The sequence below is a fragment of the Cyphellophora europaea genome (assembly GCF_000365145.1).
Source record: "Cyphellophora europaea CBS 101466 unplaced genomic scaffold supercont1.3, whole genome shotgun sequence".
In the NCBI taxonomy this organism is placed as follows: Eukaryota; Fungi; Ascomycota; class Eurotiomycetes; order Chaetothyriales; family Cyphellophoraceae; genus Cyphellophora; species Cyphellophora europaea.
Window position 1 is genome coordinate 517,296 of NW_008481809.1, and position 16,199 is coordinate 533,494.

The 16,199-nt window shown below is 55.3% G+C and overlaps 7 protein-coding genes across 7 annotated transcripts; 3 read left to right on the forward strand and 4 right to left on the reverse strand.

The window, feature by feature from the left end:
* Positions 1–62: 62 nt before the first annotated feature.
* Positions 63–2,729, forward strand: HMPREF1541_03093 (uncharacterized protein; the record flags this gene model as incomplete). Its single annotated transcript, XM_008717445.1, has 1 exon — positions 63–2,729. One exon carries the CDS (start codon positions 63–65, stop codon positions 2,727–2,729), a length of 2,667 nt encoding a protein of 888 aa, XP_008715667.1.
* A 636-nt stretch (positions 2,730–3,365) lies between these two features.
* On the reverse strand, positions 3,366–5,763 carry HMPREF1541_03094 (uncharacterized protein; the record flags this gene model as incomplete). The annotated part of the gene is made up of 2 exons (XM_008717446.1): positions 3,366–4,629; positions 4,769–5,763. 2 exons carry the CDS (start codon positions 5,761–5,763, stop codon positions 3,366–3,368), a joined length of 2,259 nt encoding a protein of 752 aa, XP_008715668.1.
* Positions 5,764–6,632: 869 nt separating this feature from the next.
* On the reverse strand, positions 6,633–7,671 carry HMPREF1541_03095 (uncharacterized protein; the record flags this gene model as incomplete). The annotated part of the gene is made up of 3 exons (XM_008717447.1): positions 6,633–6,767; positions 6,819–7,371; positions 7,418–7,671. The coding sequence occupies 3 exons, from the start codon at positions 7,669–7,671 to the stop codon at positions 6,633–6,635; spliced, it is 942 nt and encodes a 313-aa protein (XP_008715669.1).
* A 612-nt stretch (positions 7,672–8,283) lies between these two features.
* On the reverse strand, positions 8,284–9,249 carry HMPREF1541_03096 (uncharacterized protein; the record flags this gene model as incomplete). Its single annotated transcript, XM_008717448.1, has 1 exon — positions 8,284–9,249. The coding sequence occupies one exon, from the start codon at positions 9,247–9,249 to the stop codon at positions 8,284–8,286; it is 966 nt and encodes a 321-aa protein (XP_008715670.1).
* Positions 9,250–10,709: 1,460 nt separating this feature from the next.
* Positions 10,710–11,290, forward strand: HMPREF1541_03097 (uncharacterized protein; the record flags this gene model as incomplete). Its single annotated transcript, XM_008717449.1, has 3 exons — positions 10,710–10,860; positions 10,911–11,002; positions 11,048–11,290. 3 exons carry the CDS (start codon positions 10,710–10,712, stop codon positions 11,288–11,290), a joined length of 486 nt encoding a protein of 161 aa, XP_008715671.1.
* Positions 11,291–12,297: 1,007 nt separating this feature from the next.
* HMPREF1541_03098 (uncharacterized protein) lies at positions 12,298–13,185 on the forward strand (the record flags this gene model as incomplete). The annotated part of the gene is made up of 1 exon (XM_008717450.1): positions 12,298–13,185. The coding sequence occupies one exon, from the start codon at positions 12,298–12,300 to the stop codon at positions 13,183–13,185; it is 888 nt and encodes a 295-aa protein (XP_008715672.1).
* A 532-nt stretch (positions 13,186–13,717) lies between these two features.
* On the reverse strand, positions 13,718–15,574 carry HMPREF1541_03099 (uncharacterized protein; the record flags this gene model as incomplete). The annotated part of the gene is made up of 1 exon (XM_008717451.1): positions 13,718–15,574. The coding sequence occupies one exon, from the start codon at positions 15,572–15,574 to the stop codon at positions 13,718–13,720; it is 1,857 nt and encodes a 618-aa protein (XP_008715673.1).
* Between the last annotated feature and the right edge of the window lie 625 nt (positions 15,575–16,199).

The following is a 16,199-nucleotide window of genomic DNA, read 5'->3' on the forward strand; positions in this document are numbered from 1 at the left end:
CCTCATTCCTTTGGCCCAGCAACTCGGCGGTCAGCTGCATACCGCACTACAGTCCTTTCACTATGGCAGACGTCCAGCATGACGTCTCCGATATCCAGCCAGTGGATATTCCTCTCCCCATGTCAAACACTCATTCTATGATTACTGTCCGCCTTTCAGACGCACAGTCCGCCAGCAACGTCACCCTTGCCGAGGAGCAGACCACCGAGTCATCCCATACCAGCGTCGACAGCAGACCGAGAAGCCTCAGCATAATATCATCCAAAAGCTCTAGGAGTTCTAGACCACCCTCGGACGGCTCGTCGAGTCCTGTCGACTGGGAAGAGCTGGAAAAGGAAGAAGAGCAGGAGCCGAAAGACAATGCCACAGACGAATCCACGGCATTGTTATTAGCTCAGCTAGACAGCATCAATGCTGCGCTAAGCGCAGACCCCAAAGCTGCTGCTCCCCGCAAACGAGAACGCAAGAACACACGGCCGCCGTCGGTTCAACAGCTGAAGAGATTGGTCGACGGCCCGCAACCGGCATCGCTGCGATACTCAATGCTGCCTGCTCCTGCCATGACTGAGCTCGACTTCTGGGCAGCTGTTGTGCAAGACTACAATCAGGCCGTCGAAAGACTACCAACATTAACTGTCAACAAGATCAGAGCCGGCATTCCTCCACCTCTACGTGGTCAGGTATGGCCGAGTATTGCTGGAGCTCGGGACAGCACCCTCCATGCCGAATTCCAGAGGCTTGCGAACGAGCCCAGTCCTTACGATGGACTGATTGGCAAAGATGTTGGACGGAGCTTTCCCAATGTCGAAATGTTCCGCGAGAAAGATGGCGAAGGTCAAATCATGCTCGGTCGCGTCCTGAAGGCGTTTTCTCTTTACGACGAGGCTATTGGATACTGTCAAGGTCTCGGCTTCGTGGTGGGCCCGTTGCTAATGCACATGAGCGAGCCTGAAGCATTCTGCATTCTGGTCCGACTCATGGAGCACTATGATTTACGATCGTCCTACCTCCCAGATCTGTCTGGTCTTCATCTGCGCATCTACCAGTTCCAGCAGCTGCTCACCCGCCACCTGCCCGCGCTTTCCGCTCATCTCGATCAGCTCAACATCGAGCCATTGTACGTCTCACAGTGGTTCTTGTCATTCTTCGCCGCCACCTGCCCGCTTCCGATGCTGCTTCGGATCTACGATGTCATCTTGTCGGAAGGTGCTGCCGAGACGCTTATGCGCGTGGCTCTTTCGCTGATGCAGCGGAACGAGCAGAAGCTGCTTTCTTTTACAGAGTTTGAAGATGCTATGCAATTTCTACTGTCAAGAAGTCTATGGGATACCTATGCCCAGCACGCTGACGACATGGTCCAAGACTTTGTGTCGTTAACTTGCCTTGTCAGTCAAGAATCCCTCAAGTCTCTGGAGCAAGGCTTCAGGCAATCACAGATCATCACACCGCAGACATCGCTGAAGTCTGCCGCCGTCTCACTACTAGGACGCTTCTGGACTGGAGCGTCACACACTTCGACAAAGTCTGCGAACCTCAGTCTGAACATCCCAGCTTCTAATGCCCTCCGCAAATCCTCTTCTGGTCAGAGCCTGACCTCAACCCTCAACTCCATCGGCACTACCAACTCTGATGCCAGCACTCTGGCCACTGAGATCTCGGATGATGGCCCGGCGAAACGAGCACCTTCTTTCACTGATCAACAGGGGCCGAGCTCATCTGGTGACCGCGACCTGCACCAGCAAATTGAAGAACTTCTCACGGCCCTCAGTCACCTGCAAAAGCAACAAGTTGACATTACCCGAGATCTGCAGAGAGAACGGGAAGAACGTGCCGAAGACGTGACAGTCGCTCGAGAACTCTTGTCTCGCCTACGAACCCAAACTGAGGCGATACATGAGCTGGCCGGCGGAGACCTTTCCGAAGATGACAGTAGCACTATCGAGCTGATGGACAAAGCAGCTCTGCAATTCAATAATTCCGAAGGTAACCGCCAGTCCATTATGGCCTCCAAGCACCAACTGCGCGAGACTGCTGAAGATTGGCGTACCAAATATGATGCCGAATGTGACCGGTCACGGGAACTGCAGCAACAACTTTCGGACCACGAAGCTGAGCACAAGGAACTCAAAGAGCACCTTCGAGAAGCGCGAGCGCGCATTCAAGACGCCCATCGCGAGAAGCAGCGTCTTGAGCGCACCGTCCAAGACCTCCGTTCTCGCGTAAGTTCTGTGCCAGACTCTCCCTCCTCCGACCTCTACACTCCTGTCATCACGCCCAGCGTGGAATTTCCAGAGCTTAAGATGCCACCGTCCAAGCCCGGCCTGCGTGAGTTCAAACTCGGCAAGTCTGCCACGGACACGGTAGTCCGCAACTCAGGCGTATTCTCCAAGCGAAGCAGCAGCCTGAATGCACATGCTGTGGCAACCAACGCCAACAACACCGACCAACACGGTTCGAACGACGCGCTGCTCCTCGAGCTCGTCAACGCCAAAACGGCCGAAGCTGTGGCACGCCAGGAACTCGAGGAAACCAAAGGAAAACTCGACGCCTTGCGCAAGATCCTGGGCGGGCCAACCACCAGCCCCATCACGCGCGTTGTCTCGACATCGGAATCGCCCAACTCTATCTCCCCATCAACCACCCCGAAGGAAGCATCCAAATCTGTGCACGCAGCGAGCGCAAGCACGGGTGGAGGCGGCTTCTTCAGCTCGTGGGGACGAAAGGGCTGAATAGACAACTAGCGACGTCGAAGAGCTCGGGGGAAAAAAAGGAGCAGCAGGTTCCGCATGGGCGATTTTGGCACTGGACTTGGACATGTCTATCGATCGAAGCCATACTCTTGAGCGAACCTTCACTCACTCTCCGTCGACCAACTTACTTTTCTGATTGCACCTTTTTCTGATTTCTCACGACAAAAAGCGGCAAACACATGTCAATGTCAAATCGTTCTTTGATGAAACCAGAACCATTACCATTGTCTCGATCTCGAGGGCACGTATAGGCGGGCGGGCAGGCAGGCAGGCAGGCAGGCAGGCGTATCATAACGGGAAATGTGCGCGAGAGAAGATCGCCTGATGGGCGGCTGGCTGGCTGGCTTATATAGCAACCATAGCTAATAATGGATGGAGGGCATAGGAGCCCCCAACATCCTTTTCTTCTTCTCTGACAAATTCCCCCTGGGTTTTCCCTGCACCTACTGCTACCTCTACTACCTCTCTTACTACTGACTAGATAATCCATCAACAAACCCGTTCATTCGTTCACATACATGATGGCTGGCTGGCTGGCTGGCTGGCATGAGCACATATAGATAGATAGAGAAAGAGAATGGGGGGGGGGGCCTTTCATCTCCACATCTCCTCATCTCACCCACCACCAAGCCCCGTCTTCTTCGCCCTCTTCGCCCTCCCACTAAACCTCCCCCAGAACTCGACCAGTCTCCCCCTCTGCAATTCCGGCTCGTAGATGAACGTACCCAGCACGCTCTCCAGCGCCTGTACCTGCCTTTCCAATTCCCTTTCCCTTTCTCTTTCCTCCTCCTCCGAGCCCTTCCACGCCTCCATGTCCATGTCCCTGTCCCTGTCCCTGTCCCTGTCCCTGTCCCTATGCACTTCCCCCTCCCCTTCCCGATCCCTTTTCCCCTCAATCTCGATCTCCCGCTGGCCATGCCCCTGCCCCTCCCTCTCCGAGTCAGACTCAGATTCAGGGTTCAAATCCCACAACGCCATCTCAGCAGCGCAAACCCGCACCAATCTCCCAAACCAAGCGTGGTCCGCCGTGTGCGGCCGCGCCGTGAGGCCGCCCGTGACGGCGACCCAGAGGAGGGCGGGGAGGTGGGCGCGCCAGTTCGAGAGGATGGTTCTGTAGGGCTGGTGGAGGAAGTGTGGCTGTGGCTGTGGCTGCAGCCGCCCTGATTGGTGGGGCTGGCGGCCATGGGATGCTGTTTGGCGCGGTAATACAGACGCGAACGCGAAGCTTGACGACGAGGACGAGGCCGATGAGGAGGCTGAGGGTCGACCCTCCAGCACAGCGCGCAAGCGATATGCTGCCTTGCTGGCGCAGCGCCGGCCGGAGTCAGGGGAGCGGGTGAGTGCGACGGCGAAGACGAGAGCGATGCGCAAGGCTTCGTTGAGGAAGTTGTCGGATCCCGGAAGGGCGGAGGTTGGCCCGCCGGCCTCACCGTCGTTGTCGTCGTTGTTCGTGTCATAGGCGAGAAGGCGATAGCCCAGGGCGACGTGGCGGCGGGCGGCCCAGCGGAAACGGGCTGGGCCACTACTGCTGATGCCGTCGTAGGCCGCATTGGTGGTAGTGTCTCGGGCTTGTGCGTGTGCTTCAATGTATTGCTCGAAGCGCAGAAGGTCAGCTAGCTCTTGTGCCAGTTGATGGAGGCTCGGCGCGAGGATGCCGGCGGTGACGAGTGGGATGAAGCCAGTGGCGAGACGGTCTTTGGTGGTGCGTCGGAGCAGGGCGACTATGAAGCGGATGTCTTCGGGACCGGCGCCGGGGTCCCAGTCTAGAGCGAGGGCAGGCTTGGTCAGGCGTTTGAGCGAGGCGGACCAGTGCAGAAGGTTCTTGCTTTCGATGAAGTAGTCGCTGAAGGTGGTGGGGCCGCCGAGGACGTTGATCATGCTGCGAGGAGATGTTAGTTTGAGTCGGAAGGAAGGGGACAGAGAGGGAAGCTGTGGAGGAGCGTATTGCAGTATGTATAGCCAGTGTGACATGGTAGAGGTCATGGTAACCTTTAATCAGAGTTCGTCAAATGACTTACCGCAGCATAGCGTCAAAGTGTGGAATGGCTGCCTCATATGCATCGGTGAAGTATGCCACTATCATCAAGCGATGCACAACAAGGACTGTATTGTGGGTGATGGGCCCGGAGGCAAGTGAGGCTCGAAGCGATTCGATAGCGCGGGTTTTGAAGTACAGCGGAATGCGTACATGGTCGACTTCGCTGACGCGGAGAGAGGGGAGGAAAAGTCGGCCTTCTCGGACCAGCATTTGTATGGAAACGGCGGCTAGGAGACTGTATAGGTGCGAAGGGGCAGACATGGCATCCTGCATCTCAGCGTGAATGGCGGGAGCGTGGCGCAGCCGCGAGAGGGGTAGGCCACGTGTGTCGTGATAGAACTTCTCGCGCATGAGGACGGTCGTCCAGTATTGCATGAGTGGTGGCGCCCATTGCGAGAGGACGGAAAGGGGACCGAAGGAGGAGGTAGCGAGCAGAGGGTGTGGAAATGAAGAGCGCAGTGGGCTATTGAGGGCGATTTCGAAGGCATCCCGAGTGTATCGGTCGTCGATGTTGGAGAGGGAAGACAAAGTGGAGGGGAAGGTGCCAGGTCTGCGTCTGTAGTGGTGGACCTGCAGGCTGTCATCTGTGCCGGCCTCGAAATCTGGGCGATCAGATGTGGTGTTCGCTTCGGCATCCAGCTGCAGCGAGCCAAGATTGGCGATATCTGAGTGGCTTGGTTCTGGGAGGTGAAAGACTAGGTTTGGAAAACGGTGTCTGAGAGCAGCAGTCGGACTTTCGGTCCCCTGGTCTACACATGCATCGTTCTCAGCCTGGCTAGAATCCAAGTAGACCTCGAGATGCTCGTCTTTCTTGTCCAACCGACGTCTAGCAAAGTATTGACGCTGTACATGGCTCTGCTTTTCTCGACCCAGGTCCCGGTCCTTGCTAACACGAGTGACCGTCGTGGCATCCTCATTGACGAAGAGAAAGTTTGAGCTGGGCGGGCCTTTGCGCCTCGTGCCCTTTGATGGCATCGCTTGCTATAGTCGGAGGAAGGCTTCGAGAGGCTCGAGCTTGATGTGTATCACAAGTGCTTTTGCTGAGTCAAAGATTGCCGACCATATGCTTTAGATAGACCTATCTCTGTTTCGGGTTAGTTTGTAGCTGGATCGACAGTAAATGCAGCTGAGTTTCCTGTTCGAGTCAAAGGTGGTGATGCTGGTCCGTCGTTGGCTGATGCGTGCGTGAGTGTTAATTAGCAGACGCAGGTCCGAAATGTCAGGAACGATCACTTGTGAGGCCGTGTATAATCATGGATCGTCTACGAGGAAACGGTTCGAGTTGAATACCATTTAGCACACCGCAGCCGACTCACCATTCTGGAAGGCGAAGAATATCAGGAGAGGGGCAGTAGATATATAGCCACAGCCACGCCCATCATCCAAAACGGCGAGCCTACTCTCGAGGTCAGGTCATGGCAACGTGTTAGGCTCAATCGAAGATTCCAGTTTGGGTGAGTTGGCTCGTAATGTGTGGCTTGCATCGAACCTTGTGCGAGAAGCATCTGCCGAATTGTCATCTAGACATACCCCTGTTTGTGTACAAGATCATGCAACGAAGATGGCGAGTCCGAGGGATTTAGTCTGTGAACAGAGGCATTGGATGGAGTTGAGGCGGTCGTGGAAAGATACGAGCTCTCGCTAAGCAGGCTGAGCCTGACGTCAATGCCTTGGCAGCGAGGATGATTACTGATCAGTTGGTCGGCACGATCAATTCAAATTCATGCTGGTTGGCATCGTTGTTCATTTGTCTACCGCTTGCTTATGCGGCATACAATTACACGAGGAAGGTCGACCTCGATCAATAGTAATCTGGCCATGTCCAGCCAACCTGCGTTGCTTTATCACCACGCCCATTTCTGCTCTTTGGCCCAGCTATTCCAGTTGTTTAACTTTGTGCCTTCTGCCACATACTTATCAGACTCGGCTTGCTTCTGTTCGGTGCCCTTGCCGAAGTATGAGTAGTCTCTTATCAAGATCTGAGATCATGTAAGTGCTCTGGATAGTTATGAGAGGTGGGCGATACGAACCATGTTTTGAACCATTTCCGCTGGGATTCTGTCCATGTTGTTGGTCATCTCCACGGTCATCTCTTGAGGCTGGAACTTCACGTCTTGCCCGGAAAGTTCAGCAACGAGAGAGATGATCTGGGCGGGATGGACCCATTCGCTGACACCTTGGACGGCCACGCCATCGGCAGCGGAGCCAGCCTCGAAAAGACCTGCGACGTACTTGCCAGTGTCTCCGCGAATATCGAGCAGAGGCAGCCAGGTTTTGTCCGCATCCCAAGGTAGACTTAGGGCAATTGTTCCGTCTTCTTGACGCTTGATTTGACCGAGCAGATTAGACATGAAAAAGCCGGGCATGAAGGTCGAAACGAGGAGTGAATCACCCTTGATTTTCGTGGCATAGTCGGTGACTTGGGCCTTGCTGTCAAAGTGCTCGATTCTGGAAAGTTCGCCGCTGGTCATCGCGGTCGTGTTCGGTAGTCCAGACCAGACGAGGTGCTTGACACCCTCAGACTTGCAGGCGTCGACAATGTTCTTGCCTTGATTGAACTCGACTTCTTTCGAGGTGGTTTCCCTAGCAGAGGTCAGTGTGAGTTCAGCCCCTCCTAATAATGGCTTACCAGTAGTTGGTCACCGCAAAGACGCCATACGAGCCCTTGATGGCCGAAGCGATTGATGATGGGTCATTGAGGTCGGCTTTGGCGAGCTCGACACCTTTCGAGGCCAGAGCCTGAGCGTTGGGCTTGGTCGTGTCTCGGGTGATGGCTCGGAGGGCATACTTGGCGGACAGAGCCTGAGAAGCAAGTACGGTGGAAATAACGGAGCCGCCCTGGTTGCCAGTAGCACCGAAGATGGTGAGAAGTTTCTTGGACATTTTGCGGTATGTGCTGGATAAGTTCGGAGTGGTGAAGCTGTGGTGTGGGGTTTGAAGAAGGCAGAGTAGGCTTGTAGTGTAGAAAGTTGATTGAATGATGGAAAGGTGATGCTCGCTGATAGCTAGCCTGCTCTTATATTCGCCGTGGTGGCTGCGTCTGGAGCCGTCTTGGCTGTTGTCCTCTTTCAATCTGGTCTCGAGCTACATCTTCGCGGCGCCATATTACTGCAGCCACCGAGAACGAGCTACTGTGGGACACGCGACTTAGTCATTCTGCTGCTTGCCAAAGGACCGAAGAGGGGTAGCGTCATCGGCCACTCGCGTCTTCGGCGTCAATCGCTGACAAAGGCGGCCCAAACCCACCGCGATGGTGCTTCGCAATTGGCTCGCATAATCGGCTCCTACAGGGGCGGACTGTGCCCAGCCAATCGCCATGCAAAGTTCAGACAGGGCAAGATGTAGATTTGAGAGCAGACGAAAGATTATTCTCATTCGTCTGGGATCGCAATGTACTCATCCATCACGCCTGGTCGCTCACTCAGCTGCTGGCAAACTACATGTCGGCAACGAAATGTCGCCATGGCGTGTCCCTCACGCGTCGCACTGCCCACATCAGATGTCAAATCTCTGTCCAACGAGCTGCTCACTCAAAGTCCACAGCCGCTGCGCGTTCTGTAGGGAGGTAGCGTACTCGCGAGCAGGCACCACGGCGCAGTCCTCGAGGTATGAGCCGGACTGGTCTGCGAGTCGAGGATCCAGGGCAGCCACCAGCGCAGTGCTGGTGCCTTGCGTCATGGGCTTGGGGTCCCCGACTCTGAAAGGCATACCAGTCTCGCGAAGTGCGACCTCATTGATCCCGCCCAACATCTCTTCGGTCGTCGTTCGACCGATGCCACTCTCCAGAATGACACCAGGATGGAGAGCGAAGGATGTGATCCCTCGGTTCGACAGCTTCGCGGCCAGTTGACGAGTAAAGAGTATGTTGGCTGTCTTACTTTGGCCATAGCCGCTCCAGGCATGATACTCTGCTCCATCTTTGAAGTTGTAGTCCTCGAATCGACAAGGGCCAAGCTGATAGCCATCACTTGTCACATTGACGATTCTTGCCCCACGACCGGCGGCGGTAACCTTGTCAAAGACCAATGCCGTCAACAGGAAATGGCCGAGATGGTTGGTGGCGAACTGCGACTCAATGCCGTTCTTGTTGGTAGTAAAATCGGGCACTGCCATGATCCCAGCACAATTTATCATCACATCGAGCTTATCGGTGGCATCGTTGACTTGCTTGGCTGCTGTACGGACACTGTCGAAATCATCCAATTGAACGGGAATAAAGAGAGCCTTTACTGTCGAATCAATGGCTTTGATCTTTTCAATGACAGGCTCGACCTTGCTGGCGGAGCGTGCAAGCAGCAAGATGCGAGCAGGTGCTGCATGAGCCAGACAGAGTGCGACTTCAGCCCCAATGCTGCCATCTGAGGCGCCGGTGATCAGGAACGTTCTTCCCACAACTTGGTCCTTGCAAGCTTTCACCACCTCGTCGCCGGTTGTCTCTCGCTTGAATGTGGTCGTAGTCATGATGTTGAGTCGTGTGAAGGAAAGATGGCTGGTGTTAGTCACTCAGCAGCCATGCGCCTACCTTTATAGTGTAGCTGGTGACAGCAGCTATGGGTAGCACCCTACGCATCGGACTTAGGATACGGTGTCTGCGTCGATGATAAGTCCGCCATTTGACTGATTGTAGCGCTTCGGTGAAGATACGCTTGCACGCAACCTGGGGGGAATCAGGCGAGTCAAGTTGAGAACGTGAAGCTTGGCTTATGTAATTGCGGCCGCATGGAGTCTCAACCTGCTTCTGGCCAATGAGATGATCATGATCAACGTTTCAGCAGGCGGGCTTTGCGGACGCGAGCGAGTCAAATTTTGGCGAGAAGGGCGAACACCAAGCTCTTGGGGTCCAGGAGAGCCCTACCGCAGAGCCAATCTCGGACGTCTCAAAGTACTCGAATCTCTCCTGCTGCTGCTCCGTATGTATTGCAGGATGCGACGATCATGCTCCCCTTATTAATGATTGATTAGGCAATACCCTAGGCTGCACATGATGTTCGAAAACGTCTGGAGCAGAGACTGTGTTGGCAAAGGGGTACAAGGCACATTCTTCCGATCCTTTCGTCTCTTCGTTCCGCGCCTGGGGTGTCGCATTTCGTGTTTCGTGGCTTGCATGGACACGATATGTTAGGGACACGCTCTTGAATCACTGCTTGTCTAGAAGCTGAAGACCGAAAATCGGTCAAGATCAAGCTATTCTTAGGAACAAGTTTCCGGTGCGGCGCCCTGCCCCTGAGCATCTTTTGATTGTTTTCTCATTCTTTCCCCGAGCCGCGTTATCGTGCACAAGTCCAGACCTCGTGTCAGACGAGCCACGTTGACCATCCTGCCCGCATGGGGTCCGACGTCTGACAGTCTCTCGTCCAGGTTTACTTTCGAGCTGAAAGAAAGATTAATCTCCACAGTCTCGAGGATTCGCTTCCTCTCCGAGATAGCTCCACATTTGACGGCTTAGGTAAGGTAGACAGATTCCGTTGTGCTAACGGCAACTTCCAATCTTCGTCCCAAGGACCACGGTTCATCGATTCTGCCTTGTGCCCTGTAGCAGATCATCCGCCCCCTACCTGATGCGGATAGCCTGAGCAGTATCGCGACGGCGCGACATGACCACTGGGCTTGGCCAATCTCCCATATACGTCGCACAGATCACAGTTCAGCCCTTCCGCGAAAGATACGAGGCCAGCCCAAACTAACCTTCCGCCATAGTTGGGTGTGGGTGCATCCTTCGGACCCTGAAGGATTGCATGTCAACCGGTAGGGCTGGATATAAACAGATTCTCCACCCTGTCAGCTCTTGCCTTATTACTGCTGCGGGCTCCTGCTCAACCTCGTCCCACCTTTTGCGTTGTCACTTTCCCTATTGCTGTTCATTGCAAACCACACTCGTTGACACTTCAATTCTTAATCGACTGTACTTTCGCCCATTCATCATGTCTCAGACTTATTCTCAACCCCAATCTTCGGTCCCGAGTGAATATGGGCCCACCAAGCAAGAGGCTCCTGCCTACCCGCAAGGCTTGCATCAACTTCCAAGCAAATTCCAATTCGGTCTCTTTGACTGCTTTTCACCATTCAGCACTTGTGAGTAAACCTGGCTTGACTTCAGAAGGCCTAATGCTAAGGGTTGTCAGGCTTCTTGACATGTTGTTGCCCATGTGTCACCTTTGGCCGCATCAAGGCCCGCGAGTCGGGTGAGAAGGATCCCAGCGGTATCAATGGCATGGTGAGAAGTGCAATACCGAGTCCGGATCATGACTAACATACTCAGTGTGCATTGCACTGCCTTCTTCTCTACTGCGGTGTCGCTCCCGTCCTCCAGTTTGTGAACCGCATGTCGATGAGGGAGAAGTACGGCATGGAGTCTAATGGATGCGGTGACTGCTTGACAGCCTTCTGCTGTGCTTGCTGCGAGCTCATTCAGGAGGATAAGGAGACCATCATTCGGACCACTGGCATGGACCCCAAGACCGAGCAGCCATATGTTCCTCCTCAGGGTATGACCTACGCCTAGAGTAGAAGTCGCAACTCACAGGGACGGTATTGAGGAGCGAGCTCGATAAGTCAACGGTGAATTGCGAAGAACGGAACGGCCCAGCTAGATGAGTTGATCAAGTGAGTGCTGCAGAGTCACTGCCTGCCGAGAGGAAGCGCTATCAATAATTCATGACTCAAGCCATCCGATTCAGGGACATGTGACATGAGTCAGATCGTAGCCTCGCCAAGCTACAACTTCAGCCTTTCGATTGTGCCCAGCGATTCAGAAGTGGGTGTCAGACCGAGAATATCACCACCGGAACCACCCCCCCATCACTATTGGCACCGGCCAAGATGCACTCAATGAGAGCGTTGCGTTGCCTTTGATCTCCTACAAACTCGTAAAAGTCCTCTATGATCACTCACACTCAATGCCCACCAGCCATGACAGCATTATGCCACGTTTTGCCCGCTTCGGTTTCCGGTCTGACAAGCCTTTCTGCAGCGGAAGGCGGCACCTACCCTTACATCCTGCCAAGGCAGCCCAGAGGGGGACGTACCCTCTGACGCGTCAGCTCTCTCGACGTTTGCTCCTCTCGTTGGTCCCCAGGACTCTGCTCGTTACTCGACAAGACGCCTCTTCCGGCGCGCTTGTCCGAAAACATGTGCGAGCCTTGCTGAGATAATGAGTTCAAAGGCACAAATTATCAGCTTGACCCGGACACGCAATCGCATACAAATGGACGTTTGGATGCAGGTAAGAATAGTAGCACGAGAAGGCAACATAAGGTTCTCGCGAAGCCTCATAAACCTTCCTGGCGAGGCCTTCTTAGCGGACATCGGCAAATTCTTCTCGCGGAATCCTAAGCAAGGCCATATTCAGACGAGATCTCGAAAATCACGCGGCATGTCGTCTACTAGCGTACCCCCACTGACATCAACGGCTTCAAATAGACCCTGGACGCCCAGGCTGTTCTCTACAAGTCTCGACCTCACAGTCTGTCCGTGAATTCACTGTTGCTTTAGATCGATAGACTCAAACGGATGGCGTATATGCTCCAACAACAAGCCCGCCGGCTAGCCTTCTACACCAACTCCAGCTCAGATGATAACCTGCGCAAAAGCCCCTCACGCAGCATCAAGCCACAAATAAGACGCGTTGACTCCAACGCCCCGCTGTCGCATATTGTCGCTGCCCTCGAAGAAGATGGGTGTGTGGTGATTACAGACTTCACTTCTCCCTCCAGCATCGATGCTGCTCTACAAGAGCTCGAACCATACCTCGATACACTTTCGCCAAGCGACTCCGAGAAGCCGGCTACGGAACATACGGTGACCAATACTCTGCCCCTGAGTGATCTGCTTGCCTCCAATGAGGGCCTACGCTCAGCTATACTCGGTCCTCCTCTCATCCATTCGGTTGCGGCCCACTTCCTGACGTTGTCGACGACTCACTACGCTGCGAACAACCCCGTCGCCACCACCGCGCAACCTGCCCTCTCTAATGCCGTCGCTCAGGTCCTACGACCTAGTCAGACCCCACCGCCACTCTCTCGTCCCGATGCCATCCATCACCATCGCCATCTCCAGAGCTCGACTTATACCTCTGGTCGCGATGTTGCCCTACATCTCATTGTTCCCACATCAGATACCTCGCCAGCAACAGGCGCTCCCAGAGTCGTCCCCGGCAGCCATCTCTGGAGCGATGGCCCGCCAGACTTTGACGCCGAACACGGCATCATTAGTGTCGAGATGGAGAAAGGCGATGCGCTCATCACGCTCGGCTCGCTCTACCAGGCATCCGGCTCGTTCAGAACGGGTGAGAAGGCCGAGACGATGATGTTCTACCACGTGAGCTTCTGCAATGGCGTGACGAGGCCGGAAGTCCTGCCTCTGTTGAAATTGGGCGGCGAAGGTCGTGAAGGAGAGTGAGGAGAACGGGCGAGGAACTACCGTCACTCTACCTTGAGCATTTCCGTTCGCTCATGCTGATCACAGCCGCGTCGCTAGGTTCGTTCCTGCTATGTCACCTGCACCGAAGACGCTGTTGCGGCTTCCGTCCTGGTTAGGCCTGTTCAGTACGAAGAAAGCCGCGCGGTTCGAAGGATGCAGAACTTCGATACCGAACCTGAGTTCCCGCCTCGCTGGGCAGCAACTCACAGTGCTCCGCAATCGTCGGACGCACCCCCTACTCGCGATGGGCTGGACGCGTCCATACCATCGCTGGTTCGGGACACGATGCAGAACGTCGGCAATCGGCCGATCGGCCAATCGAGGAATGATATCTGCTGCCGTCAACAGCTTGCGTTAACGGTGGAAACAGAAATGTTGTCTTGGGGAACCGAAAAATGATGCGCATGGTTATATACCGTGCATGGCTTGGGGCCATCTGCATCTTGAGTGTAACATGCAGAATCTCATCACCCAGTCCTCCACTGCTCCAAATTCTTCCTGGTAATCCCGCTCAGATCTTGGCTCTCGCCGTACTCCTACTCCCACTCCCACTCCCATCCCCACCTTGCTTCCCAGCATCCCTCTTCCTCTGTTTACCTTCACCATCACCACCATCACAACCCTCCACCTCCAAGATCCGCTCAATGACGCGCTTAAACTCCCGCGCCCTCCCCATGTCGATCGCGCTCCCGTCCACGCTGATCATGAGGTACGTGTGCTGCGAGCGATCGCTGGCGACGCCGCACAAGAACTCGCCGTCGCGGGCGCGCACCGCGCTCTGGATGTCGCGGAAGTCGGCGGCCAAGAAGTGCCTGCCAGTGTTGGACGGCGGGGTCGTGGAGACGTCGTATTTCCCCGACGAGATGAGCGGCGTGCGGTCGCCGACGGAGCTGATGCCGCAGGTGCCGAGGGAGGGTGGAGTGGCGGCGGGGAGGGCGCCTTGCGGGTCATGGCGCGGTTTGGGGCGCGAGAGGCTGCGGAAGGAGAGGCGCTCCAGGGTGGCGAGGTAGAGGGCGGGGAGGAGTTGGGTGGGGGAGCTGGAGCCCAGGCTGAGTTCTTCGGCCGCCGTGCGTTTGCGTTTCTGGTATTGGCGGAGTTGGCGGTGGGCTTGTTTGCCGAGGAGGCGGAAGCGGCCTTCGAAGGGGAGGGTGTGGGGGAGGAAGGGAAGGACGACGCCTTCGCTGAAGGCGAGCATGAGGCTGTCTTCTTGGCCGGTTGTGGGGGTGCCGGCGAGGAAGGGGCGGGGGTTGATGGGGAAGGAGCCGATGAAGGGGAGGCGTTGGGAGAGGGGGATGGCGGGATACAGGGACTCGTGGAATTGCATCATCACTATGGCGACGAGCGTGAAGAGGCCGGCGCCGAACGAGATGTGCGATTGGCGGCAGAGGGCCGCGAGGCGAGCTGTTGATTTGGGTCCTATGACGGGCCGGATCGCGTGATGTCTGAGAGGCGGCACTCGGGAGTAGTCGAGAAGCTTGTCGTACTTGGGAGGATAAGATGAAGTTGGGAGAGCGGGGCTAGGACGGCGGAGCGGGTTCTGGAAAGCGGCTGGGTTCGTGTGTTTTACATGGCGAAGAACGCGGGTTATCGCCCAGAACCAGCGTTGACGGGCGACAGATCCCTTGATGGGGTGGTAGAGTGCCTCTTGGGGAGGTGGTAGGCGTGCCATGGCTGGAGTCGTGCATAGAGAAGCCATCCGGGACTTCAATTCGGTGTGGCTTAGGTTCAGCAGATCAATGAAGGCGGACATCCAACGGAATGTGGTGAGACCATCGGTAATTTGATGGGCTAACACGAACATCAGAGTAACGGGAAAGCTGGACCCGGAGCTGTGATTGTACGGCAGGACAAATACTCGTGACAGGGCTTTCGTAGCATCGACAACTCTCGATGAATTCATCAGATGGTCGTAGAAGTCCTCAGCCTGAACGTGGGAGTAATGGTCTGCCACAAAATCGAGGTGTTGCTGTCCCCATTGGCGTAGCTCGGCTTCGGTTGCGGCCTGCTCAAACACGAACGCTCTTTCATGTTCCCCACCTGATAGAGGGTCGTCGTGAGCGAGTGATATAGCCGTGGCTGACAGCAGCGGATGCTCCTGCCTCAGGACGGACCAGGCATTGGCGATGTGCTCGCGTGTCGCTTGCTCATCAAGAGTGGTGCGAATCTCTATATGGAGTTCAGTGCAGAGGTCAGCTCGACCTTCGAATTCGACCCCGTCCGTATCGAAGAGTCCTTCAACTATGCCGAGGCGCCGCGTGAAGGTCCTGCGGCCCCCCGTGTGGCGTTCCTGCCAATCATAGATCCGCGCGGCGTAGCCCGAGAGCCACTCTGGCAGTTTTGACGCGGCAACACGAGTCTCCATTGGCATGACATACGACGACTTTATTGACAGTGTCTAGCACAAGCTAGCAAAGGCATCATGAAGCCTTCGACAGCGAGTGGAGTAGTCGCCGGCTAAACGCCTCTGTCTGCTACATCGATGATGGCCATGCGGCCTTCTGCCCCGCCCTTCCTCCTACGGCACAGCATACTGTCCAGATGGTGCATCGCAATCTCCGGCCCCGATCCACCAGACTGACAAGCCATGTTCAGGGTCCTTGAGCTTAATTCTACGTTGACTATGAATTTGTTCGTGCTTCCCGTCTGTGGCTCACGTTCAAAGGACTTGCAGAAGGCATTCTCAGGCGCCGAAAGTGGGTATTGATCTCCCCGCCTCACCACACTTTATCCCACTACTTCGGCAGCATGGCAAAGAGAGTGTCTCTGCTGCGAGCGATATCCTAAGTCTCAGAAACTCGAGCAATGAGACGTATACCTGGGAATCATGCGCGATCCATGCCTCGAATCTGCATGTGGAGACGATACATGATGACAGCGAATGTGAGTGTTGTTGGCGTTCAATGGACTCTCGGTTCGCCGTACTTCCTGCTGCTGATGGTTGATCATACGCCATCATACGCCATCATACGAGATCAGACCGGATCATACGCTCA